This window comes from Suncus etruscus, chromosome 3 (genome assembly GCF_024139225.1).
Source record: "Suncus etruscus isolate mSunEtr1 chromosome 3, mSunEtr1.pri.cur, whole genome shotgun sequence".
NCBI classification, from domain to species: Eukaryota; Metazoa; Chordata; class Mammalia; order Eulipotyphla; family Soricidae; genus Suncus; species Suncus etruscus.
Genome location: NC_064850.1, coordinates 18,375,747 through 18,402,962, shown reverse-complemented (window position 1 = coordinate 18,402,962; position 27,216 = coordinate 18,375,747). Strand labels below are relative to the sequence as shown.

The window sequence follows — 27,216 nt, the reverse complement described above, 5'->3', positions numbered from 1 at the left end:
GCATATAGTAGGCGCTCAATAAATACTCTCAGTAGATCTTGTTTTCCCCCACTTTCCTCATACCCACCCCCCATCATCACCTTTTAGGGCAGATCCACATTAAAACCCAAGCTTAAGGATGCTTCCAGAAGCCCTAGGGCTGCCTCCTAGCTTCTTAGGGAGAGGGGGGAAAGTCAGGGAGGGAAGGAGGACTGGAAAAGGGGGGCCCTCTCCTGGCTGCAGATACCCCAGAAGCAGTGCCCAAGGAGCCCCTACCCGGCGTCTGCTGGCGGCTGCGCTCACTCCCCGCCCCGCCCCGCCCCGCTCCGCCCCACGCGGGGTCCGGAGCGCCCGGTGGGCTGATCCCCGAGCTCGGCGGCAGCAGCGGCCGAGGCAGGAGGAAGGGGGACCCCCGGCTACGGGTTGCGTGGCGGCGGCGGGGCCGGGATGCTGGGTTTTGGATACCGCGCCGGGCGCTGTCCGCGGTGCTGAAACGCCGGCGCCTCCAGGACCCGGCCAGAGCCGGAGGAGAAGCAGCAGCTCACCGGTCCATGTCTGGGGTGGGGAGCCCCCCAACCCCGCAGAGGAGGCGGACCCGGCCTCGGTGGGACAGGTAAGGGGCTGTCTGGGGGCGCATCGGGAGAGCAGAGTGGGACCCCTCACTCATTAGGGGTTCCCAGCCTCTGCTGGCCAGTCTCTGGCTCTGCCAGACAGACAGCACGCAAGTCAAGTGTCTCCCCTCCCCAAGCCTCTCTCTATGGACTGTGTATGTGTGGGGTGCTTGGAAGGACCCCCTTACTGCCAGGCCTCGACCCCCCCCACCCCACTGCAAGAAGCTTGACATGCCGCCCACTGGTTGCAAAGAAAGCTGGGGACAGTCTCCTGAACTCCTGCTTTCCCCACATCATAGGATAGCATTTGGGGATACTGGAGAAATCGAAGCTAGCTTCACTAAGCATTCCTCTGCTCCCCCAAGCCTGCTCATCAGAGTGACTGGGATGGGTGGTCTTTGGAAGTGAAGTGGTCCTTGGACCAATAAACGAGCCCCCGGCGCGTAGGTCTCAGACCCATCCAGGGACGGAGGGATGTACCAAGAGATGCCTCGGTTTGTTAGGGAAGGGATGTGGGGTTCTCGGCTGCATGGAAGGAAGTGGCTTTTGCGTCCCACTGTTCAGTGCATATAATAAAGACAAGGAGTGGGGGATCCAGGCCCCATTTTCTGGGATGTGCCTGAAGGCTACAACCCCTGGACAGGGTTCCATTGAAGCAGTTCGTTTTCTGCTCAGAGGTGCAGAGCGAGTGAGCTCACTCAGGCCTGGATAGTGCATCCAGTTCTTCAGAGCAGGGTGCTCTGAGTAGCAGAATGAAATGATCAAAACAAAACTGCCTAGAGGAAGACTAGCCTGTCACTGAGGCGGACTCTGGCACGGCCCCTGTGCTCTCACTCAGGACCCTTTCTCCATTCCAAGAGAAGGAGCCTAAACTAGCAGTGTCTGGCTGGGCAGAGATGTGTGCTAGTGGCTAGCCCTCTGAGCATCAGTGATCTCACCCCTAGAGTGGGCATGAGGCCTCAAGAAACCGCCTTGGGACTCAGTGAAACCAGGTACCTGATTGAAGCCTTGTCACGTGCTCTTGGCACACCAGTATGAGCTGTTGTCCCTGGTGCTGTCTACCAGTTGGGCCCACTAGCAGCAGGAACACACACACACACACACACACACACACACTTCTCCTTTCTCCCAACCTAACCAGGACTCCCTTTGTCCTCAGCTTCCCAAGGTACCCAGAGCCAGCGAACCCCAGTTTGTACATTTGGGGAGGGAAAGTTGGGGCCAGGCCCTACAGTGCTTGGAGAAATCCTGGATCTATGTTCAGAGATCAATCCTGGTGAGATACAGAGGACCATATATGGTGCTGGGATTCACACTGGGGTCAACTATATTCAAAGTCAGTGCCTTACTGTACTATTTCCCCGAGCCTAGTTATAATTGTGAAGAGTCAATAGGGCTCCTTCCCCTCTTCTGCTCTCCCATCAGTACCTATAGAAGAAATATAGGGTGACAGTCTGACTCACAGTTTTGTTTTTTTTCCAAGAATCACAGATCTAGGGAAACAACTCCTGAAGGCAAGGATTGTGTTGTTTTCATCTCTTTGCTTCCTTCCACACCTCCCTCCCTCATAGCACCTGGAAGATAGTAGGGACTCAGTAATTGGGTGCAAAATAGGAGAATTGAGTGTTAAAATACCCCAGAATAAAGGCATTTCACTGGAAGTCAGAAACTCTATGTTCTGATCTTGGATCTGCCACCAGCATCTTTGTAGCTCCTTCCATTCCATAGGCTGCCGTGTTCTCATCTGTAAAAGCAGAGGGTGGGACCAGAGAAGTTTTTAAGATTTCAATTCTTGATTTTGTGGGGCAGGGTGGAAGTGAGCTCAATAAGGGCTGAATTGAGCCTATATATTTCTCAGTTCCTCACTAACACTAGATTCCAGCTTCATTCATCTGGGTGGAATAAAAGTTTATGATCTTTCAATGAAGAGATGGATTTTGTGAATGGAGTGGATGGGAACAATAAGAAACCCAACCTCCATTTGATTTCTCATGTTTTCCTATAATTGTCTGCTCAGAGCAGAAGAAATAGTACAGTAGGAAAGGCACTTGCTTCATGTGGTCAATCCAGATTTGATCAAAAGCACCACATAGCATCTCTTGAATCCTATCAAGAGCACAGAACCAGGAATAAGCCCTGAGCATCATCAGGTATAGCCCCAAAACAACAACAGAAAGATCTTCCCTTTCTATTTCCCTGCAAATCTGTGGGGTTTGAAGAGAGCATTAATGGGGCATTAATGATGGCCAGCAGGGAAGTCCTCCTCTACATCTCATGAATAGCTAAGAAACAGGAACCAGCCCTTTTCTTGTTGCCTGACTGGGCACCCCCCAACCCTGCTTACAAAGACTAGAGGAAGTACAATGAGAAAAGATCCATCCATCCCTAGGGAGAAATTTATTGTTGTTGTAGTGCAAAAACAAAATGAGCTCTTCCAGTAATAATTTTCCGGTACTGGAGCAGGCTCAGTGACTTAAAAAAAAAAAAAAAAACCTTAGCTAATTGGCATTTGGGTAGAGCTGAGTAAGCAGTGCCAGTGACCTTCCTGTCTGCCCTGGTAAGGGCCCAGGCCAAATGGGCTACCTACATCCCCCCATGTCAGCACTTTCGGGCTCCCAGCTATGGGTGCAGGGCTGGCAAGAAACAGCTCTCAGGAGCTAATGGACAGTCACTAACCCTGATGACAAAGTAAGGGCAGTGGCCCATGAAAAGGACCTTTATTTTCTGCAAGACTAGTTCGTGGGGGGTGCTGGCCTTCTGCTGGGGATAGAACAATGTCCACTCCTCCTGCCACAGCTGTCGGTGGACAGCCACCCCCAGAGCTGCCAGGATGCGGGGCATCTGCAGCCACCGAAGCAGACACATCTGGCGTCTTTCCCAGCCAGGGACAACTATCCACCAGCTCCGTCCTGTGTGTCCCTCCGGTCCCTCTCGGCTCAGTTTTCTGCTTGGAACCTCAAAGGGAAGGAGGGAACATATGCACCCTGAGTAAATCATACACAATAGTCCCCAGGCGAGACACTTAAAATGGCAGAGACTGTCTGGAGACATGTGAACACTATAAATCACCGTCAAGGTCAAAGGCCAATTCATCTGTGCATTCTAGAAGCACTTTCTGCTCCCCAGGACACCAGTTCAGGGAGAAGGAAACAGAAAAAAGAACTCCCCTTTGGGGAAGAAGAAACAGCCCAGTTCCCTAAACCTTTGGGAACCATTCCCTTCCACTCTTTGGGTTTCAGAAGCCAGTATTCTGCCTGGGACAAATCTCCCTCTTGGGACAACAAGCCAGGGGAAAATCAAGTCTGACTCTCTCTCTGTCCTTCTTGGTTTTTTGAGGAGTATCACCCGGAGTTTCTCAGGGGCAGGGGTTATTCCTAACTCTGCTCAGGAATCACTCCTGAGGGGCTCATGAAAACCATATGGAGGGAGGGCTAGAGTGATAGCAAAGTGGTAGAAAATTTGCCTTGCATATGGCCAACACAGGACGAACCCGGGTTCAATCCCAGTATCCTAGATTGTTTCCCAAGCCTACCAGGAGCTATTTCTGAGTGCAGAGCCAGGAGTAACCCCTGAGCATTGCTGGGTGTGGCCCAAGAAGAAAATAAAGAAAACCATGTGGAATACTGAGGAGCAAACAGATCAGCCACATATATAGCAAATGCCCTTCCTGTTGTTCTGTCTCTCCTGCTCACTGTTGTGTCCAGGCCTTCTCTTTCCCTGTCTCCTCCCTCTTCACTCCTCTCCCTCCCCTGTGCAGCAGTCACTACTTTCCTCCCACAACCCCCTCCTATAACAAACCAAGCAGGGTGTGAGGGCCTGATGCGCTACCTGTCCATTAGGTGTATTATCTTCTACTATTAGACATGCTATTTGCTTCTAAGTGGTTGGAAATGAACTGCTTCAGTGGACAGACAGGCTGTTTTAGTGAAAATAAGGATTTCATTTCTGTCTGAAAATGGACTCATTGGAGTCTGGCATCATCATCCCAGTCCTCACAACAATTTTCACCCTTGCCAGCCACTAACCCATCACCCAGGCCTGTGGATTATGCTTTAAGGGAGAGGTCCATTTGGGCCACAGGAGCCCAGGGGGCAACTGTAGAAAAGAAGGTAAATTCTTGTGGAAGCCAATAAATGTCCTAGTGGTGGGCTCCCTCCTCATTCTCTTCCTTTTCTTAGAAGCTGTGATAATTCTCAGATTTGTCTCCAATCCTACCACTACCCTGGGCTGCACCTTCATCCAATGAATAGTCAGTACTCATTCTACTTTCCTTTTCTTTTCTTTTCTTTTCCTGCATCACCGCACCACCCTGCACACACTCTACTTCTTTTATTTTCTTCTTTAATTTTGGTTTCTGGGCCACACCTCACAGTGCTCAGGGGTTACTTCTGGCTCTGTACTCAAAAATTGCTCCTGGCAGGCTCGGGGGACCATATCGGATGCCAGAACCTGAACTTGGGTCAGCCCCAGGTTATGCGTGTGCAAAGCAAAGACCTTGCCACTGTGCTATCGCTCTGGCCCCTATTTCTACTTCTAATACCCAAGAGGTACTTTATAAATGCACTCCCCACTTCTCCCATTCTGCTCTTCCTTGTATTTGTATATGTGCATGCTTGTACATACATGTATGTGTGTTTTATTTTGTCACTTTGGGTTTTGTTGTTGTTATTTTTCTGTTTGGGGGCCATACTTGGTGGTGTTTAGGAGTTACTCCTGGCTCTGCACTCAAAAATTACTACTCCTGGCAGTGCTCAGGTGTTGTGTATGTAAATATTTTATGGGATTATTATGTTACTGACCCTAACCTGATCAGTGATTGTGCCCTACCCTAGGGTGTGATCTGGCATTCTGCCCCCACCCTAGGGTGGTACCTGATTCTGCTTCCAACATTGGGTGGTATCTGATCCCACCATTGGGTAGTACCTGATTCTGGGGGATAAAAACAAGGGCCTGTGGAAGGCGAGGGGCTTTTGTCTGGAACTGATGCTAAGACTTTGGACTTCAGTCTTGTCCACCGAATAAAGCTAATATTTCCACAAGCCTGACTGTCTGCAAGATGTTTACCTGCCAGCTGAACAGGGTGGCAGACGAGTGCTCCGAGCTGGAGGGGAAAGACCTCATCCTCCATCCCTCCATCAGTCAACCTCTTCAGGGGCTGACTTGCAACACTCAGGGACCATACAGAAGGAGACTGAACCCAAGTTGGCCACATGCAAAGCAAATATTCTACCCACTGTACTCTCTCTGGCCCCCTAATGATGAATCTTTTAATGTAAAAGAAAAATATAATAAAATCAAGACAGAACAAATGATTAAGTACATTAAAGCATAAGAGCCATGGAAGAGAGTGTCAGCTATTCAAAAGCAGCTACAGGAGCCTTAGAGAACAGAAGGGGTTGGAGAGATAAAACAGGATGGCATTTATTTTGGTAAACCCAGGTTCAATCCCTGGACACCATGTAGTCCTCCAAGTTTTCTAGGAGTGATCCCTGAGTAAAGAGCCAGAGTAAACCTGTTCATTCTGTTACCATGTCTCTTTATTTCTAAAGCTTTTCATGTGATTTGTCTGGGGTTTTATTGGAAGGGGGGAGGTTAGTAGCTTCTGTTCTTGTTTTGTGATATCACTGTCCTCTTACTGCTATCTAAGAAAGTGAATTATTTTTGAAATTTTAAGGATTTTTTAAAAATCAATTTGATGTTGAAATTTTATTAATCCCATTGCTCTCAGTTTATTTAATTTTTCTCTTTAATCATTATGAAGTCCTATTCTCTTAACATCCTAAGGATGCCTCAGGTATGAATCTTTTGCCATAGACTTGGGTTCACATACACTCTTGTCTGCATTTTTGTAATAGTTTCTGTAGCAGGTCAGCCCCTGAAGAGGTTGACTGATGGTGGGATGGAGAATGAGGCCCTTTTCTTCCAGCTCGGAGCACACGTCTGCCACCCTGTCTAGCCCACGGTTCTGAGGTGAAACAGCGGGTAAACAGCTCGCAGACAATCAGGCTCGTGGAAATATTTGCTTTATTTGGATGGACAAAACTGAAGTCCAAAGACTCAGATTCAGTTCCAGCCAGCAAAAGGCCCTCGCCTTCCACAGACCCTTGCTCTTATAGTCCAGAGTCAGGTCCCACCCAATGGTGGGATCAGATACCAACCAATGGTGGAAGCAGAATCAGGTCCTACCCTAGGGTGGGGGCAGAATGCCAGGTCACACCCTAGGGTAGGGCACAGATTAGGGTGAGCAACATAGTAATCCCCCAAAATATTTACATACACAACAGTTTCAACAATTCGCAAGCAATGTTCAGAGGGTGCAAGGACACTCCAAATGAAAATTGGACAAACCTGCCTGGCTGAACATTTTATGCTCAGTTCCAGGAGTGCTCAAGGGCCATCAGCAAGACTATGCACAATGCTAGAGGAACATCCAGTGCTGGAGATCTATCCCAGTGCAAGATATATGCCCTGGTCTCTGGCACTACCTCTCCCATGCCCCTAGAATAGTTGCTTAACAGGACTCCAATCTCATACCTCAAATCCTTTTTCTCTGCTGCCACAAGTCAGAGTGATCTGCCTAGCAGATTTGACCATGTCACCAACTTGTTACAACAGTCACAGAACAATAACTTCTATGCATGAGCCATGGATGTAGCTCAGAGGTGGAGCACAGGCTTTGCATGTATGAAACCCTGAATTTGATTCTCAGTATCCTGCTCATAAATATTTCCCCCACAAAAAAAAAACAGGAGATCTCCCCCCCCTCACCCACTCCGCTCCCTCATTCTCTCAATACTAACCACATTCTTCCCTCCTGTTAGCCCTCACCTCTGTGCTCTTTCCTCTGCTGAAATTCCCTCATCCATACCACTCATCTTCTTGCTTTAAGACTCAGGCTAGTTGCCATCTGCTCTGAAAATCTCATTCTCAATCCCTAAATTCTTTTCTCTCCCATTCTCAGGTTAGGAATCCTCTCCAGCAGTATTGTTGCATGCTTGAAACAACGTCTTACATGGTAGGGACATTTTTCAGTTTTGCTTGTCTCTAAACTCCCATCTCTTCTCAAAGCAGTTGCAGCTCCTCCTGCATTCTTGCCTTGCTAAGAACTAGTTGAAAGTACCAGCTTAAGAAATGTTTGGGATTTCTGTTTTGATTTGTTTGTTTGGGGGGAGCCTTCCTTATGGTAGATAGATGGTCTGGAGGCCTAACCTGGGGTTCAATCCTAAAAATTCTCAGCTAACTGGACCAGATGGTTCAACACTAGGGCTTGAGGGCACAGCAATACTCAGGCTATGTTGAGGCAAGCACTACCAAGGCCACCTCAAGGGGTTCCAGGGTCCACACCTGACAGAACTCAGGGGCTTTTACATTACTTTTATATGATGCTTAGGAGATCATGCAATGGTGGAGATGGAACCCACGCCATACACAGCATGTTCTTAACCCCTGTAGTTTCTCTTTACTCTCAGAGATGCTTATGCTGAATCAAATGTGCCACCATCAGATGATGTGTCTATCTCATATGCTAGAAAGAACTTTCTGGTGGGGAAGCCTCCCAACCAACCTCACTTATTCGACTAATTTGCTCATCATTCATGAGGTTGGCTTTTCATTGAGTGTCTGCTGTATCCAGACAAGGGGCTACAGGGGTGAGTAGCATCATTATGTCTTAAAGCTCACACTGAGGGGAGGGGATGGGTGCTAACAAACAGCCACATCACACATATATAAATAGCGACTGAGGTAAGCTCTGTGGGAGAAAGAGCCGGGAGCAGTGGCGGGCAGGGAACAGGAATCGGGACAAAGCCTGCTGAGATGACCTCCCAGAGGAAAGGACTTTGGGGCGGTGAGCAGACGAGCTCCAATGTATGTGGAAACAGGGCATTGGAGAACCGCAGCTGTGAAGTGAAGGAGAAAAAGAGAAAGGATGGAATCTGAAGGCAGGGGGTGGCTGAGGAAAGATATTCTGCTTCATGTTGCTGCCTAGTTACCCCAAAACTTAGTGGCTAACATGACATACATTTTATTAGACCTTACAGCTTTGTGGGTTGGAAGTTCTAAAGTGGAGTGCAGTCCTGGTATTATCGCACTTCCTGCCCATGGCAGAAGTCACCCCTAGTGACCAGGGGACAGGAATGATTCCAGACTGGTTTCTCTCGCAAAGCAGGCATCTTGGTTTGCCAGGGAGGCAGGGCACTGCCTGCCTGTTGGTCAGAACATCTGTGCAAAACCTCTCTGGTGTGGCAGTTTCTGAAATCCAACACCCCAGGTCAGTCCAGGAGCTGGAAGAAAAGGTTCAAAAAACCAGGGGAGAAGTAAGGTTATTTCTTTTATTTTCTTTCCTTTAAATTTTTTTGTTTGATTTTAGACCAATTCAGTGGTGCTCAGAGGTTACTCCTGGCTCTGCACTCAGAAATCACTCCTGGCAGGCATGGGGAACCATACAGGATGCTGGGATTCAAACCATCATCTCACCTAAATCAGCTGCATGCAAGGCAAATGCCCTACTGCTGTGCTATCTCTCCGGCCCCACAAGGTTTTTTCTAACTCAGCCCCTGAGGTCACATAGTGTCCCCTTTGCTGGAGTTGACAGGGTCATAAACTATTCAGATGAGAAAGGAAAGACTAGGAACACACACACACACACACACACACTTATATTATGTATTATATTATTGTATTATTATAATAACATTATGTTATATCTTTATTTAATTTTCTGGGATGCATGAATGAAAATCAACATCCAAGGGCCAAAGAGATAGTACATTGAGTAGGACTTGCTTTGGACACGGTCAATCTGGGTTCAATCTGTGATACCACCTTTGAACCCCACCAGGATTGATCCCAGAGCACAGAGTCAAGAATGAGCCCTGAGCACCTCTGGAAGTAGCCAAACTCCTTCCCCTCCTCCCTAAAAAAAAAAAAATCAATGCCTGAATTCTTGTTATCTGTTTACCTCCATCTCTCCTCAGCTGTCTTCCCTCTGGCAACACCTACTTGATCTTATAATCTGAACATTTATATCAATATTTATTCTTTGCGGGAGCAGGGATCAAACCCAGGTCCTTACACATGCCTGGCAAATGCTCTGCCACTGAGCTAAACCCCCAGCCTCATTTTTATTTATTTTTAAGCTAGGAAGACTGCAATACAGTTCTGTGCCATTAGGAAAGATCAGGTGTTAGAAACAGTCAAAGACAGGAACGAGAATATCATCAACTGTGTTAGCTCCCTGCCGAGGTAAAGTGCAGCAAAGAAAGCTCAGTTCTCTCTCTCCCCACCCTGACTCCTTCTCCCTTTCCTGTCAGAAGCAGTGAGCAATTTTTTTTCTGACTTTCTGCTTTCAGGCCAGGAATCATCTAACCCTGCCTCAAAAGCTGCCTGAGCCCCTAGCAATGTGCAAAACAGCTTCCATAGTCTGACTAGAGGAGGGGCTCGAGCTAGATTTCACTTAATGTAATCTTTTGTTTAGTTTTTGGTCCTACTCAGAAATTCTGGCTTTTGTTTTGCAGTTGGGAAGCAATTTCCCTTTCACATGGCTGTGACCAGCAGCCCAGTTTCCTCACAACTATCTTTTCTTTATATAAATACAGATTTTAGGGTGTCTAAATCTTCGCTGCTTTTTTTTTCTTTTGATTTTTGAGCCACACCTGGTGATGCTCAGGACTTACTCTTGGATCTGTGCTCAAGGATTACTCCTGATAGGGTTTTGGGGATTATATGGGGCACCCAAGATTGAATATGGGTCAACTGAATGCAAAGCAAATGCCTTGCCCTTTGCACTCTCCCTGGCCCTTCTTTCTCTTTTGCTTTTGTTTTCGGGTCACACCAGTGGTGCTCAGGGGCTCCTCTTAGTTAGGTCACTCCTGGTAGTGCTGGGAGGATCATGTGAGACTGAGAAACAAAACAAGAATCTCCTTTATACAAAGTAAACTCTTGAACCCTTTAAACTAACTCCCCAGCCCCTATTAATCTCTTTTTTTTTTTTTTTATTTGAGGCCATACCTGATCATGCTCAGGGGTTACTCCTGGTAGGCTGGTGGACCATGTGGGATGACAGGGATTGAACCTCAGTTAGCTGCATGCAAAGTAAACACCCTTCAGCTAAATTATCACTTCAGCCCCATGACATCTTTCAAACACCTTCCTTGGGGGCCTGGAGCAATAGCATAGCAGGGAGATCACTTGCCTTGCACGCAGCTAACCTGGGTTCAATTCCTGGCATCCCATTTGGTCCCCTGAGCACTGCCAGGAATGATACCTGAACACAGAACCAGGAATAACCCCTGAGCACTGTTGGGTATATATAAGTATATATAAATAAATAAACATTTTCCCTAGCATTTAGAGTACAAACTAGTTTGTAAGAAGCAGTTCCTTCCCCACATCTCTGCTGCCCCTCACCACTCACCCCTACAGCAACCCTTGATAAGCTAATATTCAGACCTCTGCCCACAGTGACTCTGCCCCCTCAAGCTATGTGATCCCAGAAACTCTACTTAACCTCTCAGAATTTCATTCCCCCATGTGTGAAGGAAGGTGGATTATGTAAGATGCTGAAGTTGAAGCCCCTGGCATGGTGGTCAGACCAGGTCAACATCCAAGCAAACCCAGTCAACTGAATGCAAGACAAATGTCTTTCCCACTCTAACATCATTTTTAGCCCCATAGATTTTGTCTTCTTGGGGCCAGAGAGATAGCATGGAGGTAAGGCGTTTGTTTGCCTTGCATGCAGAAGGACGGTGGTTCAAATCCTGGCATCCCATATGGGCCCCCGAGTCTGCCGGGGGCTGTTTCTGAACATAGAGCCAGAAGTGACCCGTGAGCGCCTCCGGGTGTGACCCCAAAACCAAAAAAAAAAAAAAGATATTGTCTTTTTTAAATGTAAATTGGGGGGGGGGGGATAACTATAGCACAGTGGGCAGGGCATTTTGCCTTGCACACGACCAATCCAGGTTTGATCCCCAGTATCCCATATGGTTTCCCAAGCCTTCCAGGAGTAATTTCAGAGCACAGAGCCAGGAGAAACCTGGCCCCCCCAAAAAAAACAAAAAGTGTAATGGGGGTGTGTGTTGGAGACATAGTACAATAAGCAGGGTGCTTGCTTTGTATACAGTGGACCCAGTTTCTATTCCCAGCACCCCTAAGCCCTATCAGGCATAATCCCTGAGTGCAGAGTCAGTAGTAAACCCTGATCACCACAAAGTGTGACCCCAAAACCTTAAATAAATCATGTAAATTTGGAAGACCAGAGAAATAGTACAAGCGTTAAAGTGCTTTTCTGGCATGTAGTCAACCCTGGTTTGACCTTGGGGTCCCCCAAGCTGACTCTGAACACAGAAATAAAAATAGTTCTTGAGCACTACTATATATGACCCAACCCTCCCTCCCCCAACAAATAAAAATTTAAATCAAAGTAAATTTGGAAGCATCTAGCGCAGGTAGAGAGTCTTGTGTTACATATATGAGGCCCTGGGTTATATCCCCAGCACCATAAAAAGAAATATAAAGGGGCCAGAGCGATAGCACAGTGGTAGGGTGTTTGCCTTGCCTGTGGCTGGCAAGGACGAACCTGGGTTCAAGTCTCAGTATCCCATATGGTCTCCCGAGCCTGCCAGGAGCAATTTCTGAGTGCAGAGCCAGGAGTAACCCCTGAGTGCCACTAGGTGTGGCCCCAAACCTCCAAAAATAAAAGTCTATTTTGGGGATATAATTTCCACAGAAATCAGTAGTTTATAGTGTGAAACTCAGCAAGTCTGTGACACAGACCTGTCACCACTCCCATCACCTCCAGTCTTTCAGCCCCTGTGTCACCAGAATCTGTTCTTCATCGCTATGGCTCTGTGTTTCTAGAATTTCCTACACCTGCAATGCTCCACCATCTGGCATCTTTGTCTTTTGATAGGCAGTTTTATTTCATTGACATTCAGTCGTGTTGGATAGAAGTCTGACCTCTTACTTTTGTTTTCTCTTTATCTCACCATTTCTGAATTCCTGATTCTACCTGGTCTTGCCTCATCTTGGATTCATCCTGCATTCCTGTTCTTTCCCAAGCTTCACCAATTAACTTCCCAGTCAGATAGGTCTTTCCTCTTCTTTCACCCCATCAGTAAAGTGGTCCCTAAAGGGCAGTTCTTGAACCCCCAGCCTCAGTGCTACCTAGGGATTTGTGAAAAAATATGTTTCTTGGCCTCAGTCCCTCCACATACCTTGGCAGTGGGCTTCAGTTGGCTGGGTGAACCAGCTCTCCAGGGGTGATGAGGAAGTTGATTCAAACTAGGTTCCTGTTTTAATTAGCTTCTCTCAGATAAATAGGCCTAAAGAAACTTCTATTGAAGGGCTGGAGTGATAGCACAGTGGATAGGACATTTGCCTTGCATGCAGCCGACCTGTGTTCAATCCCCGGCATCCCATATGGTGCCCTGAGCCTGCCAGGAGTTATTTCTGAGCACAGAGCCAGGAATAGTCCCGGAGCATTGACAGGTATGGCCCAAAACTCAATCAAGCAATCAATCAATCAATCAATAATTTCCAGGGCCAGAGCGATATCACAGCAGTAAGGCAGTTGCCTTGCATGCAGCCAACACAGGAAGAACCCCAGTTCGATTCCCAGCATCCCATATGGTCCCCCAAGCCTGCCACGAGCAACTTCTGAGCATAGAGCCAGGAGTAATCCCTGAGCAACACTGGGCTCAGATGTGACTCCCCCCCACCAAAAAATAAATAACTTTCTGTTGAATACCCAGTGGTGTAGTGTAGCCTCTTTTCATAACAGATCCTGATTTCCAACTTTTATTCCACAGGTACTATATTTTACCATATAATTGTCATATCTCATTGTTGGTTTGTTGGTTTTCTTAGTAAGTTTTTTTGTTTTGTTTTCAGTAATACTGTCGATTTTTTAGTTTCACGTAATGATCACATCCCACCTTTTGCAAAAGAAAAATTTGTCATAAAGTCTTCCATGTGAGGTTGGAGAGATAGTACAGGGGATAGGGTACTTCCATCCACAAGACAGGCCCCATGTTTGATCCTTGTCTCCAGGATTTATTCCTGAATGCAGAGCCAGGAGCAAGCCCTGATCACCACCAGGTGTGGCTTCAAATCCAAACTAAAACAATATACATGCGGGCACACACACACACACACACACACACACATCTACAATGATTATGCAGTGGAATCTGATAAAGCCTTCCTGGAACAGTTGAGTCTAATGTCGGGCACCTTTCTTGCTTTGGGAGCTAGGCCCCTTAACCCACCAATTCCTGCTCCCTTGGCACTTCCATGATACTTCCATGGCCCCCCCCCCCCCCATTTCTTCTGGCAAGTTTGGTAGGTCATGAGTTAGTCTGCTCAGCTGGAAAAGTAAAGCCCAGCCCAGTTATTAAGCCCCTCTGGGATTATAGTCAAAACAAGTGCTTAGCACAGCTCCATTCCTGGCACGTGGCAACAAGCTCCGTGATTGTATGTTCTTCTTCTCCTGATAGAACTGCAGGGCCATGCTGTGTTAAGCTGAGCTGAGCTGTTGGATATCAAGACCTTCTTTTTCCATACATTTTCTAGACAGGCAAATAGACTTCGTTGTATGTCAAACTTCCTTGCAGCTGACCTTTGCAGTGCATTTTGTCCCTGATCTTAGAGATAGCAGCACTTCCTCCACTCTCCAAATTAAGGAGAAAATAGGTTAAGGGCCAAATCAGTTCAAAGGACAACAGGCTTGGTGTCAGAGTGATTGCACAGCAGATAAATCACTTGCCTTGCACGTGGCCACCCTGGGTTCAATCCTCTGCATCCGGCATTGTCCCCCAAACCCTGCCAGAAGTACCATATTTTCCGACGTATAAGACGAATTTTGAAAAAAAAAAAAAGTCAACCGAAAATAGGGGATCGTCTTATATGCCGAGTATATCCCGAAAAATGTTTCAATATGCCTCTAAACAAAAATTGTCTGAATATTGCCACAAAATGAATTTTCCAACTCGATCCTGCACCAATCACTGCCAGGCTGCTCAGACCACCTCTCTAACTCAGCCAATCCAAGCAGGCTTTTTATGCATGCAAATTATACAGTGTTCTGTACTCGAATCTACACTGTAAAAAGTCTGCTCAGATTGGCCAGAGTCAGAGAGGAAGTCTATGACAGTATAACCTTTGAACCTTTGCTTGTTGTGATTGGCTCACTGTGGTACATAACAGTTGCAGCACAGGAACATTCTGTCTGATATGGTGAATATAGGCCTCAACCTATCTTTTAACTGCAAAATTAGGGGGTCGTCTTATACGCCCAGTCGTTTTATATGCCGGCAAATACGGTACTTTCTAAGTGCAGAGCCAGGAGTAACCCTTCAATGTCACCAGGTGTGACCCAACACCCGGAAAAAATAAAGAAAAAGAAAAAAGACATGTCAAACTGTGGCCTCACAGACCCACTTCTCTCTCTCTCTCTCTCTCTCTCTCTCTCTCTCTCTCTCTCTCTCTCTCTCTCTCTCTCTCTCCCCCCCCCTTTCCAGGGTGCCAGACCCACAACCCCAAAAGCACAGTACAGAGCTGCCACCTTAGCTTCAGAGTTTTAGACACCTCCTGTTCTTCCTCTGAAGCAGTGTGTGCCCATGCATCTTCATAACACACACATGCATATGCATACACTGCTCACACATATGTGCATTTAGTGCAAACAGGTGTAGACATATGCAGACACACACACTTGGAGGCTCTCCAGCCAGTGTGCAGATGCACAGATCCACATGCACAGCAGGTCCACACAATTCAGGGACAACAGACAACAGTCAGGTGGTTGGGTGTGAAAATAATGGCTCTGCTCTGAATACTGATTCCTTATTCTAGGAAATGTGTTGAGGCCATCCTAAGCAATAGCTAAAGGGACTAGCCAGTCCATGGACAGAGAAGGTTAAATTTGAGGTCTTTCCCCCCCTCCCCTTCTTCTGACCAGGACTTTATGCTGTACAGCCAGCAGGCTCTAAAATTCTGGAAGGCTCCAGCAGGCTAAGGAAGGATCATCACCTGTTAGAGAATTATGAGCTTGGCTAAACTATAGCAGGTGTAAGAGGCCATGCTCAGTATACTTGGGGTGTTTTATGGAGTGAGAGAGAGAAAGAAGAGAGAGAAAAGAGAGAGAAGAGAAAGAGAGAGGAGAGAGAGAGTGAGAGAGACAGAGAGAGAGAGAGAGAGAGAGAGAGAGAGAGAGAGAGAGAGAGAGACCGAGAGACCGAGAGAGAGAGAGAGAGAGAGAGACTTTCTGTTGGGATACTCAGGGCAGCTGGTGATTGGGGCTTTGATGCCGTGCTTAGCTCCCAAACCCAGGAGTCTCACAGGCTCAGGCAGTTTTAAACAAATCTTAGATTATTTGATTCAGAAGAAATCTAGGCACTTAATTTTCCCCCTGGTTTAAAAGTAGCACATGTTGTTCATGGTTAAAAGCCAAATGTGAAAAAGAGAGAAAACACGATAGAAAACCAGAAAATGAAAAGCACCTGGGTTCGACAGCCCAGAGATAATCACTGTTGACATTTCGACAGAGTGGAGATTACAGGCTTGTTTTCTTGCCTTCCTGATCCCTGGATCTCAGGCAAAGAGCAGTTTCTCAGGCATTCCTCTTCCTGAGCCTGTTCAAAGACTTGTTCCATGGCACCTTTGTGGAGCTGTTCCTGCTGCTGAGCACACAAGTGTCTTCCCATGTGTGGGATGGTACATCCGTGTGTACTCCTGGGGATGATTCCTGGTCACAAGATCCATGCTTTCTCCTGGGGAACTCGACACATGATTTGTGAGGCCTCCTGTCTAGTGGGGGGCTTCAGGGGGGAGTTGGATGCATTCATTGGCTCTGAGGGCTCTGAAGATAGTTTCTCTGCACCCCCACCCATGAAGAAAGGTCTTTGCTTGCCTCTGCCCACAGGGTTAACCTGCAACAGGAACCCTCAACTCTCTCAGATCCTGCTTTAGTTGAAAGGCCCTGGAGGTTATGGGGAGGGTGTGGATGAAGATCAACAGGAGACATCAGAGGTACTGGGGAGCTATGAACTGGAAATCTAGGGGTGGGAAGAGATGGACTTGAGGAGACAGGACAGACCCCAAGTTCCACCACCAGCTGGTGAATGGATGATTTGTCTCTTCTATCTCCTCACCCCATTGGGGCATCAGATGGGCAGGTGAGAAGGCTGGTCCTCCTTTGACTCCCAGAGAGTTCATCTCTCTGACTCTTGCTTAAAAAATGAGGTAGAAAGAGAGGTACCTTACTTCTCTGAGATGCCTTGAGGCTCTGGGATTGGAGATTATTTAAGCCATAATTGATGATATGAGTGACCATTTAATTCAGTTCCTTTTGTTTCAGATGGGGAAGGTGAGATTCTAGGGGAATAGAAAGTTAATGGAAGGACAGAAAAGATAGAACAGCTTTAGGCATGACTTGAATGCAGCCAACCCTGGCTCAGTCCCACAAACTCTGCCAAGAGTGAATTTGAACACCAAGCCAGAAGTAACTCCTGAGCATTGGAATAATATTCAAGATGATATAACTCAAAAACTCAAAAGTGGGGGCCGGGCGGTGGCGCTGGAGGTAAGGTGCCTGCCTTGCCTGCGCTGGCCTAGGACGGACCGCGGTTCGATCCCCCGGCGTCCCATATGGTCCCCCAAGAAGCCAGGAGCAACTTCTGAGCGCATAGCCAGGAGTAACCCCTGAGCGTCACAGGGTGTGGCCCAAAAACCAAAAAAAAAAAAAAAAAACTCAAAAGTGGGGTATGTGAGTGGAGGATTGGGACTGTGGCTCAGTGGTAGGGAACCTGCTTTCCATGTGGAGGTCCTGGGCTTTATCCCAGCACCAAATAAAGGGAGATAGCAGGCAAAACACTTATATTGCATACTGCCAACCCAGGTTAAATTCCCAGCACATATATGGCCCCCTAAACCCCAGAAAGGATTTATTCCTGAGCTCAGAGCCAGGAGTAAGCCCTGAGCACCAGCAGGTGTGACCCAAAAATAAGAAAAGAAAGCAAATTGGGGGCCTGAGAGATAGCACAGTGGTAGGGTGTTTGCCTGTATGCTGCTGACCCAGGATGGGCCCAGGTTAAATCCTTGGCTTCCCTTATGATCCCCTGAGCCTGCCAAGAGCTCCCCCAAGCACCAAGGCTCCCCTGAGCACCACTGGGTGTGGCCCAAAAACAAGAAAGAAAAGAAAAGGAAAAGAAAGAAAGAAAAAATTGAAGTGGGGCCAGAGAGATATCATGGATGTTAGGGCGTTTGCCTTGTATGCAGTGGTTCGAATCCTGGCATCCCATATGGTCCCCTGAGTCTGCTGGGGGCTATTTCTGAGCATAGAGCCAGGAGTAACCCTTGAGCACCACTGGGTGTGACCCCAAAACAAACAAAAAAATTGAAGTGTACTGGATGGGGACTCAGACACACAAGCCCACTACAGCTCCTCCCCATAATGTTGCAACCACACACCCTTCAGCCCTTCTCACCTGGCTGCGATGCCCACTAGGGTTGCATGCTCAGCTGAGGTGCCCATATGTCATGGTCCTTTCATACCCTTGGTTGCATTGTGGCAAAGATCACACACTGGGATGGGAATCCCAAAGGATTGTATTGGTCTTTTGATAAGGGATTGTGCTTGGACATGTGGGGTCCAAGGGATTGAACTCACAGCCTCAAAGCAGGTACTTGCCCAACCGAGCCATCCCCAGGCTTTAGCCTGAACATTCTTTTTGTTTATTTGCTTGTGTTTGTTTTTGTTTGGGGGCTATACCCGGCAGTGCTCAAGGGTTACTTCTGGCTCTGCACACAGAAATCAATCCTGGTAGGCTTGGGGATCATATGGGATGCTGGAATCAAACTTGTATTGGCCGTGTGCTATTGCTCCAACCCCTGACTGTATTCTTGAAGGAGAGAAGGACTAGTGAAGGGGGACTAAATAAAACAGGCCTGGGCTGAAATCCCACTCAACTCATTCCCTTTACCTCTGAGAGGGCTGTCCGGGGTAGGATCACTCAGGGATAAGCACAGCAGTTCCCCAAAATTAATTCCATATGGATCTTTCCTTTGGGTGCTCCAAGTACTTGGAAGAGAAGTCAGGAGTTTCTCTCCTCAGATTTCTGTAAAACCAGCAGGCCAGGACTGACTCTGATCCCAGAGCCCAGATGACACCCTGATACCTTTCAGTTTGGTCGTGAGCCTGGGGAAGGCTGTGTGGTTGAAGGTGAAGAGCAGGTCACCTGAATCCTTTGTGCCTCCTTCCTCCTGCCACATCCCCATCCCTCAACCCCAAGTCTGCCAGCTCTGAAAATCACAATGCTCCCAGGGCCCTATTGGAGGTGGGAGTGCTCTGTGTGCTAAAGAAATTAGAGGCAGCCTCACCTCTTCTCCACTTGCCTCTGGGGTATATCACCTGGCCTGAACACAAACAGGGACACCCAAATCAGGGCATCTTCCTGACCAGCCCCAGGAAGAAGTCCCTCCCCTTGGAAGCACAGGTGACTGTGTACATGTGACAGGGCATCTGGGCATCCCATTCCACCTCAGACCAAGTCACCCCTTTGCCCACAGGTCCTGTCACTGTCTCCTAAAGCCTGTGCTCCATCTCCTGCCACTGAATATAAGGAGTTTGTGTACAAAATCATGGCAAAGCCTTTGCTGAGGTCACAGGCACCCCACTTTCTCTAAGTCTCTTCTTGGCTAAGACTTCAGAATTCATTCTCAGCCTGTCATCTCTGCAGAGACCTTAGAAGTTTGGTCTGAGATGCTGACATGCTGAGATGGCCAGAGATGCTGAGATTGGAGTATATTACAGCTAACACAGAGGTTTGAGTCCCTCAAGCGCCACCAGAAATGATTTCTGAGTCCAGAATCAGGAGGAAGCCCTGAGCACCACCAGTTATGGCCCTACCCCCAAAATAGAACTCAGAGGAGCTGCAGTTCTATCTCCCTCCCCATCTCATCCTCCCTGATCCCCAAAACCCCTGCTGTTTCTCCCTCCTGCCTCTGAGTGATACTCTTTTCCATCTCTGGGTCACCTTCTGCAGCTCACAGCAGCCCGGAGCCTTACACTCCCTGCTCTGTCCTCCATCGGGGCGTCTTCTCCATGCCGTGAGCTCCTGGAAGACAAAGCACCTCCTCTCCTTTCCCCACTGCCCCCAACCCACAAGCTGCTGCTGTTCCCACACATGTGTGGACAACAGATGCGTGAATGAAGCCGCTCTTTGAGGTAAGTATTACCGCCACCAGCAGCCACAGACACGGACACAAAGACCACTGGGCACCTGAAGACCAGCCCACGGCATCAGCATTAGCAGGGTTTGAGCCACACCAGCCCACAGAGTCGGCCCTTGTCACTGCTTCCAGCCCCACATCTGGCCAGTCTCGTATCTGCCCACACAGATTCTCTGTGGTCAGCTCAGCTGGCCCCTGAACCCCTTCCCAGAGTGGCCCCCAGAGCCATGGAGAGTCTGAGCGAACTGGAGAACCCACTGCTGCCTCAGAGCCCCTACCCTTACCCTGAGGCTTCGCCCAGCTGGTCGTGCCAGGACAAGCTCTACTCCTACCTCCTGGGGGGCACAGGTCCTGCGCGTGCCCACCAGTTTCTGGACCCAGGGTCCCTGCAGCTGGCTGTCGAGGCCTGGTACAGACCCAGCTGCCTCCTGGGGAGGGACATGGTCAAGGAGCCCAGGGCTGGCAGCTGCGAGACCAGCTTCACCGAGAGCCCACAGCCCCAGGCTGGGCCCATGGAGCGGGACACAGGCGCTGACCAAGAGGAAGAAGAAGACGTCGCCATCCAGACAGTGTCCTACGGGGTTCTCGAGGAGCTGCAAGGCCAGGAGGATGAGCAGGAAGAGGAGGAGGTGAGTGTGGATTCCGGGTTTGATCCTCAGAACTGCATGGTCCTGGCCACCCCCGGTAATGCCAGGGTTCTCTTCTGAGCACAGAATACTGCTCAAAAACAAAAAATAAGCCAGAGTGGGGGCCAGAGAGATAGCATAGAGGTAGTGCATTTGCCTTTCATGCAGAAGGTCGGTGGTTCGAATCCCGGCGTCCCATATGGTCCCCCGAGCCTGCCGGGGCGATTTCTGAGTGTAGAGCCAGGAGGAACCCCTGAGCACTGCTGAGTATGACCCAAACCAAAAATCAAAAAAAGAAAAAGAAGAAGAAGCCAGAGTGGTGGCACAGCGGTAGGGCATTTGCCTTACATGCAGCTGACCTAGGACAGACCTTGGTTTGATATCCAGCCAGGAGCGATTTCTGAGCACATAGCCAGGAGTAACCCCTGAGTGTCACTTGGGTGTGACCCAAAAACCAAAACACAAACAAACAAAAAGGCAAAAACAAAAACAAAAACAAAAAAAAAATCAAGGGGCCAGAGAGATAGCATGGAGGTAAGGCATTGGCTGGAGAGATAGCATGGAGGTAAGGCATTTGCCTTTCTTGCAGAAGATCAACGGTTCAAATCCCGGCATCCCATATGGTCCCCTGAGCCTGCCAGGAGCGAGTTCTGAGCATGAAGCCAGGAGTAACCCCTGCGCACTGCTGGGTGTGACCCAAAAAAAAAAAAAAACCCAAAATCCAAAAAGAATAGAATGCAGATTATAGAACCCACCTTTGAAATGTTGGGCTTGGGCCCGGAGAGATATCACAGCGGTGTTTGCCTTGCAAGCAGCCGATCCAGGACCAAAGGTGGTTGGTTTGAATTCCGGTGTCCCATATGGTCCCCCCGTGCCTACCAGGAGCTATTTCTGAGCAGATAGCCAGGAGTTAGTAACCCCTGAGCACCGCCAGATGTGGCCCAAAAACCAAAAAAAAAAAAAAAGAAATGTTGGGCTTTTACAGGCCTAAGTGAGGGCCCAGGAATCAGATTCAGTTACTGAAAATTCCTACACAAATATTTTCTATACTTTGAAAAACACTCTCTTGGGTTGACTTTTTTTTTAAGCCTGTATTGTTCTCGACTTGTTTGTTATTGGTTTTATTTCATATTTGTGAAGTAAAATAGTTTTGCATAGGGAATATGAGCAAAGAGAGAGAACAAGAGAATCATATAATAAAGATAAATTGGCAAGCCAGCCTGGAGATACAGGCAACTCCAGACCTGAGCCTCCCTGTTGTTCTTGTTTTAATTTCCCCAGCTTAATTGAGGGATTTGTAATTGATACACAACAATGAGTACATGTAAGGTTATATGATGATGTGATTATGTACATAGTGTAATTACATAGTGTAAGGTTATCAATGCATCCTTCACTTCAGACATTAGGGCTGAAACAATAGTACAGCAGGTAGGGCACATACCTAACATGTGGCTGACCAGGGTTTGATCCCTGGCACCCCATATGACCCTCTGAGCACTGCTAGGAGTGATGCCTGAGCACATAGCCAGGAGTAACCCCTGAATACTGCTGGGAGTGACTCCCCCAAAAAGATTAAATATCAATAGATGAATGGATTGGAACAATGCTATATAAATTCTACAATGCTATATATAATATATTCTCCTACACATATACCCAAATATAATAGGATATTATTCAGCCATTGAAAAAGAAGCAACTCTTTTTTTTGTTTTTTGTTTTTTTGGGGGCCACACCCATTTGATGCTCAGGGGTTACTCCTGGCTAAGCGCTCAGAAATTGCCCCTGGCTTGGGGGGACCATATGGGACGCCGGCGGATCTCGGTCGCGATCTTTCCTTGGCTAGCGCTTGCAAGGCAGACACCTTACCTCTAGCGCCATCTCACCGGCCCCAGAAACAACTCTTGTTATTTATAAGTAAAGCTTGATACATAATGTTTTGTTTTGTTTTGTTTTTCATTTTGGGGCCACACCTGGTGACGCTCAGGGGTTACTCCTGGCTATGTGCTCAGAAGTCACTCCTGGCTTGGGGACCATATGGGATTCTGGGGGATTGAACCGTGGTCTGTCCTAGGCTAGCGCTGGCAAGGAGGCGCCTTACCTCTAGTGCCACCACACTGGCTCCTTGATACATAATGTTAAATAAATCAGCGATATAAAGACATAGGATACATAGTGAAATATGTATGAACTCACTCGTATAAAGAATCTAAAATGGCCAAATTCAGCGAAGTCAATATACCCTTATCACTATTCTTTGTTGCTATTGTTGCAGTGAGAACATTTAAGATCTACTCTTTTAGAACAGTCATATGAATAAGATGGTATTACTCTAAACACCACAGTGGGGCCAAAGAGATAGTACAGAGGATAATGTATGCCTTGCATGTGATCAACAGGGTTTCATCCCCAGCATCACATATTGTTCCCAAAGCCCACTAAGAGTTGTCCCTGAGAACAACGCCAGGAATAATCCCTGATTACCACCAGGCATGCCCCAAATGCCCCCCCAAATAAACACTACCCTGTACATTAGATCCCAAACTGGAAGTTCATTCTCTTAATCAACACCTCTTCGCTTCCCTCAGTTCCTTGCAATAACCAATTTGTTAACGAGTCAACTTTTTAAGGTTCTGTCTATAGAGATAGAATATTGTATTATCTAATATTTATCCATTAATGGACACTATAGTTTTTGAGAAAAGTACTCTAATTTTCCACTTGCTGGTAACTATTAACCTAGCAGAAGACCTTCTAGCTTTTTTTTTGTTTGTTTGTTTTTGGGTTACACCTGGTGGCACTCAGGGTTTCTCCTGGCTCTGCGCTGAGAAATTGCTCCTGGTGGGCATGGGGGACCATATGGGATGCCAGGATTCAAACCATCATTTGTCCGGGATTAGCTGCATGCAAGGCAAACGCCCTATCACTGTGCTATCTCTCTGACCCCATTCTAGCTATTTTTTTTAGTCATGTCTTTCCCACCCTATTCCTCAAAAGATGTCTTGTTCTCTCTGATCAACAATTCAGGATTGCTTCAAGGTATTTTTCTCTAAGATGTTTTTCAGTTTTGTTTGGGGGCCACACACAGAGGTGCTCATGGCTTATTCCTGACTGCAGGCAGAGATCATGAATGGCAGGCTCAGGGGACCATACAGAATGCCAAAGATCAAACTCAGGTCACCTATATGCAAAGCAAGCACCCTTCCCACTGCATGATCTCTCGAGCCCCTCTGAGATGAGTTTAAAGAGTCCCATGGTATATGCCATTGTAAATCAACTATAGTGCTTTTTACCTTGCTTTCCCATTCATTGGACACTGAGGTGGTTTCACCTTTCACAATGCTTGCATTGTGACAAACACGCCTGGACAGTTATACCTGTGCTTTCATATTCAAGTGATGCCACCAGGTACTCATTAAGGCTTGAGAGGGTGCTGGGCCCCCCCAGGTTCCCATTGAGAGCACTGAGACCACCACTGGGGGGATCCTGGCCAGCTCATAGAACCCCACTCCTGTTTTACAGAGTGATGTGACCTCCACAGAGAGCGAGAGTGAAGACAACTTCCTCACATTGCCCCCCAGGGACCACCTGGGACTCACCATCTTCTCCATGCTCTGCTGCTTCTGGCCCCTGGGCATCGCCGCCTTCTACTTCTCCCAGGGGGTAAGAGCACTTAGGGCCTGAGCACTGGTCAGAACCCCTGCCCTTCACTGGAGGGCTTGCTAGAAAAGAGGGCAGCATGGGCTCGGGGGTCTTTAGCTGGGTGCGGAATGTTTGCTCCATCAAAATTTCTCTCTCTCTTGGGGATGGAGAGATAGCATGGAGGTAGGGTGTTTGCCTTGCATGCAGAGGGTCAGTGGTTCGAATCCTGGCATTCCATTTGGTCCCCTGAGCCTGAGTGTAGAGCCAGGAGTAAACCCTGAGCGATGCCAGGTGTGACCCAAAAACCAAAACCAAAACCAAAACAAAACAAACAAACAAACAAAAAACAACTTCTCTCTCTCCAGACCAGCAAGGCCATCTCCAAGGGGGACTTTCGTCTGGCCAGTACCACCTCCCGCCGGGCTCTCTTCCTGGCCACGCTCTCCATCGCAGTGGGAGCTGGACTCTACGTGGCTGTGGTGGTGGCTCTGGCGGCATACATGTCTCAGAACGGTCATGGATAGTGGGCCCAGGGGCTGGCATCCGTCTCCCCTGTTCCTGCACCTGGGTTGTAGATGCTCTGGGGGCCCCTGAAGACCACCCCTGAGGGTGCCTTGTTGGGGGGCCTGCAGGCTTCCCTATCACCTCATCTTACCCATGTCCCAGTTCTGGGGGTGGGCCAGGGAGCACCCCCACCCATCCAACTGTGCTGGGAAGCAGGAGAAGAGGAATACCCAGCTGGCCACTGGGGCATACACCCTACTGGCTGGGAGCTTAGCCCTTCACTGGGGTCTCCTGCCCTGCCTGGGGTCCCACCACCCAACCTGCCAACCTATCCACAGCAAAGGAGCAGCTTAGAGAGATGGAAAAAAAGGGGTGCTGGATCAGGGAAGTCGACTCAGGGCTTCCAGCTCAGAGATATCTCTACTCTAGCTCCTCTCACTGGCCCTTGATGCCCAGATCCCTGCCAGGCAGGCAGGAAGGCAATAGTAAAGGGCCCCTGGTTCTTCTGGGAAGAGGCTTGCCTGACCTGTGGGCATGGAAGCTTCTAGAAACAAAAGATATTTCTCACTGGAGACTGCAGGAGTGAGAAGTGGGTGCAAGGACAGGCCATGGGATTCTTAGAACCCCAAGGCTCTGCCCCCTTTGCCCTGCTTGCTACCCTCAGCAGCCTTTTCTGAGCTCCACTTCACAGGCCCTGAGTTGACACCTTCCCAGGTAGACAGAGCCACCAGCCCAGCTACAGAGTGAGGGCCTGACACCCACTGCAGTGTCAGAGGAGAGACCCTGAGGAGGTGATAAGGGGCCAGGACAAGGAACTTGGCCTGGCCACTGAACAGGCAACCCTACTGAGGAAGGCTTCCTGGAGGAAGTGTCCCTTGTGAAAGGTCCAAAAGGATGAGGAGCACTTCCCTAAGGGGTTTGATTTTCTATTAACCTTTGTATCCTGGGTGCATGACTGAGTCCTCCATGGGGCTAGGCCTGCAGTGTCAGACTGATCCAAGCTGCCATCATTTCTGGGTGTTGGATGTATCTCTTAAAGACCAGTGAGTATGATCTCCCACCTCTGGGAGCTGAATGGGCAGTAAGCAGAGGTCCCAGGGGGATGCCAGACACCAGATCTGGTGTCTCAATACTCCCAGCTGTAGGAAACACTTGGAATTTCAGCGACATCTCTGTGAGCATTAAGGCCCCTGTAGTAGGGCAGGCCTGAAGGGCTCTGGCTGTGGGACCCTATTCTCTGCCATGTGGGCCTCTGTCCTTCCCAGCCCTGTGCAGAATCTGGTGGTGGATCCCCACTGATCAGTCGTGCTTCCCAGACCCCATCCACCCCTACCTTCCCTGAAGCGCCCCAGGCCATGGTCAGCATTTTAATACCCCAATAGTGTATATATTCCTTTAATAAACCTTTCTGTAACACTGGTGCTTCTTTTTTCTTCTTTCCTTTATCTCTTTCTCATTCTCTCTCTCTCTCTCTCTCTCTCTCTCTCTCTCTCTCTCTCTCTCTCTCTCTCTCTCCTTTCTCTCTCTTTCTCTTTTCCCCACACCCAGCAGCACTCAGGGGTTACTCCTGACTCTGCACTCAGAAATCATTCCTGACAAGCTTGGGGGACCATATGAGATGCCAGGAATAGAATCCAGATCCTCAAAAACCAAAATAAAAAGGGGGGGCCGGAGAGATAGCATGGAGGTAAGGCATTTGCCTTACCTGGTTTGAATCCCAGTATTCCATATGGTCCCCTGAGCCTGCCAGGAGTGATTTCTGAGCGTAGAGCCAGGAGTAACCCCTGAGCGCTGCCAGGTGTGACCCCAAAAAAACAAAACAAAACAAAACAAAACAAACAAAAAAAAAGAACCCAGGTCCTTCCTAGGTTGGTCACTTGCAAGGCAAATGCCCTACTACTGTGCTATTTCTTTGGCCCCATGCCTTTTTTTCTCTTTCTGTCTCTCTGTCTGTCTCTCTCTTCTCTTCTCTCTTTCCACCCTCTCTCTCCCCTCTCCAGAGCTGTACCTGACAATGCTCGGGGGCATGCAGTTCTGGGGATCAAACCCTAACTCCTGAGCTATTTCCCCAGCCTCTCTGGGCCTCATCCTGTCCTCTCTGCTTTCTCTCTTGCCTTCCCAAGACCCACCACCCTCCCCATTCCACAGCCCTGCAACCTTACCGTCTATGTGTAGTAACCTGGTTGATGGGGTTGCCTGAGCCTATGTGCAGGACATGCAGGGCTCAAGCATAAAGAAAAAACCCTCTGGGCCTTAGGGACTTGGAGTCTGTAGGGTTCCCCGGGTGCTTGCGTAAGAGAGCCCCACTTCCTGAATCTGCTGTTAGCTCCTTCATGTTTCCTTCCTGGGGCCTGCTCCCAGAAGGTCTGCCCTCCTGAACCTGAACCCACAGTTCTCCCTCTGTCCCAGGACCCTGGAGACTGCCTGGTCGAATCTGGTCACTGAGCCTCAGGATATGGAGGTGGCCTCAGACCAGGCTCAGGTGCTTAGCTGGCAGAGCACCACTGTGCCAGACTGGGAGGTGCTGGAATGTGCTTGGCCTGAGGGAACTTCAGGTTCCATCCTTGGCACCACATGTCCCTCAAACACATCTCTGTGTGACCCCTTGAGATAGAGATGTGTGA

The 27,216-nt window shown here is 48.5% G+C and overlaps 1 protein-coding gene across 1 annotated transcript; it reads left to right on the top strand.

Moving 5' to 3' along the window:
• The first annotated feature begins 226 nt into the window (after positions 1 to 226).
• SYNDIG1L (synapse differentiation inducing 1 like) lies at positions 227 to 25,015 on the top strand. Its single transcript, XM_049770490.1, has 4 exons — positions 227 to 592; positions 19,631 to 20,446; positions 23,969 to 24,109; positions 24,454 to 25,015. Exons 2-4 carry the CDS (start codon positions 20,045 to 20,047, stop codon positions 24,610 to 24,612), a joined length of 702 nt encoding a protein of 233 aa, XP_049626447.1. The 5' UTR covers positions 227 to 592; positions 19,631 to 20,044; the 3' UTR covers positions 24,613 to 25,015.
• Positions 25,016 to 27,216: the final 2,201 nt, after the last annotated feature.

What these genes read in the sequence shown, in the direction of transcription:
- SYNDIG1L (XM_049770490.1), top strand. Translation starts at nt 20,045, where the DNA reads ATGGAGAGTCTGAGCGAACTGGAGAACCCACTGCTGCCTCAGAGCCCC. An exon ending in ATGAGCAGGAAGAGGAGGAG is followed by an intron (nt 20,447 to 23,968) that starts GTGAGTGTGGAT and finishes CCTGTTTTACAG; the next exon opens with AGTGATGTGACCTCCACAGA. An exon ending in CCTTCTACTTCTCCCAGGGG is followed by an intron (nt 24,110 to 24,453) that starts GTAAGAGCACTT and finishes CTCTCTCTCCAG; the next exon opens with ACCAGCAAGGCCATCTCCAA.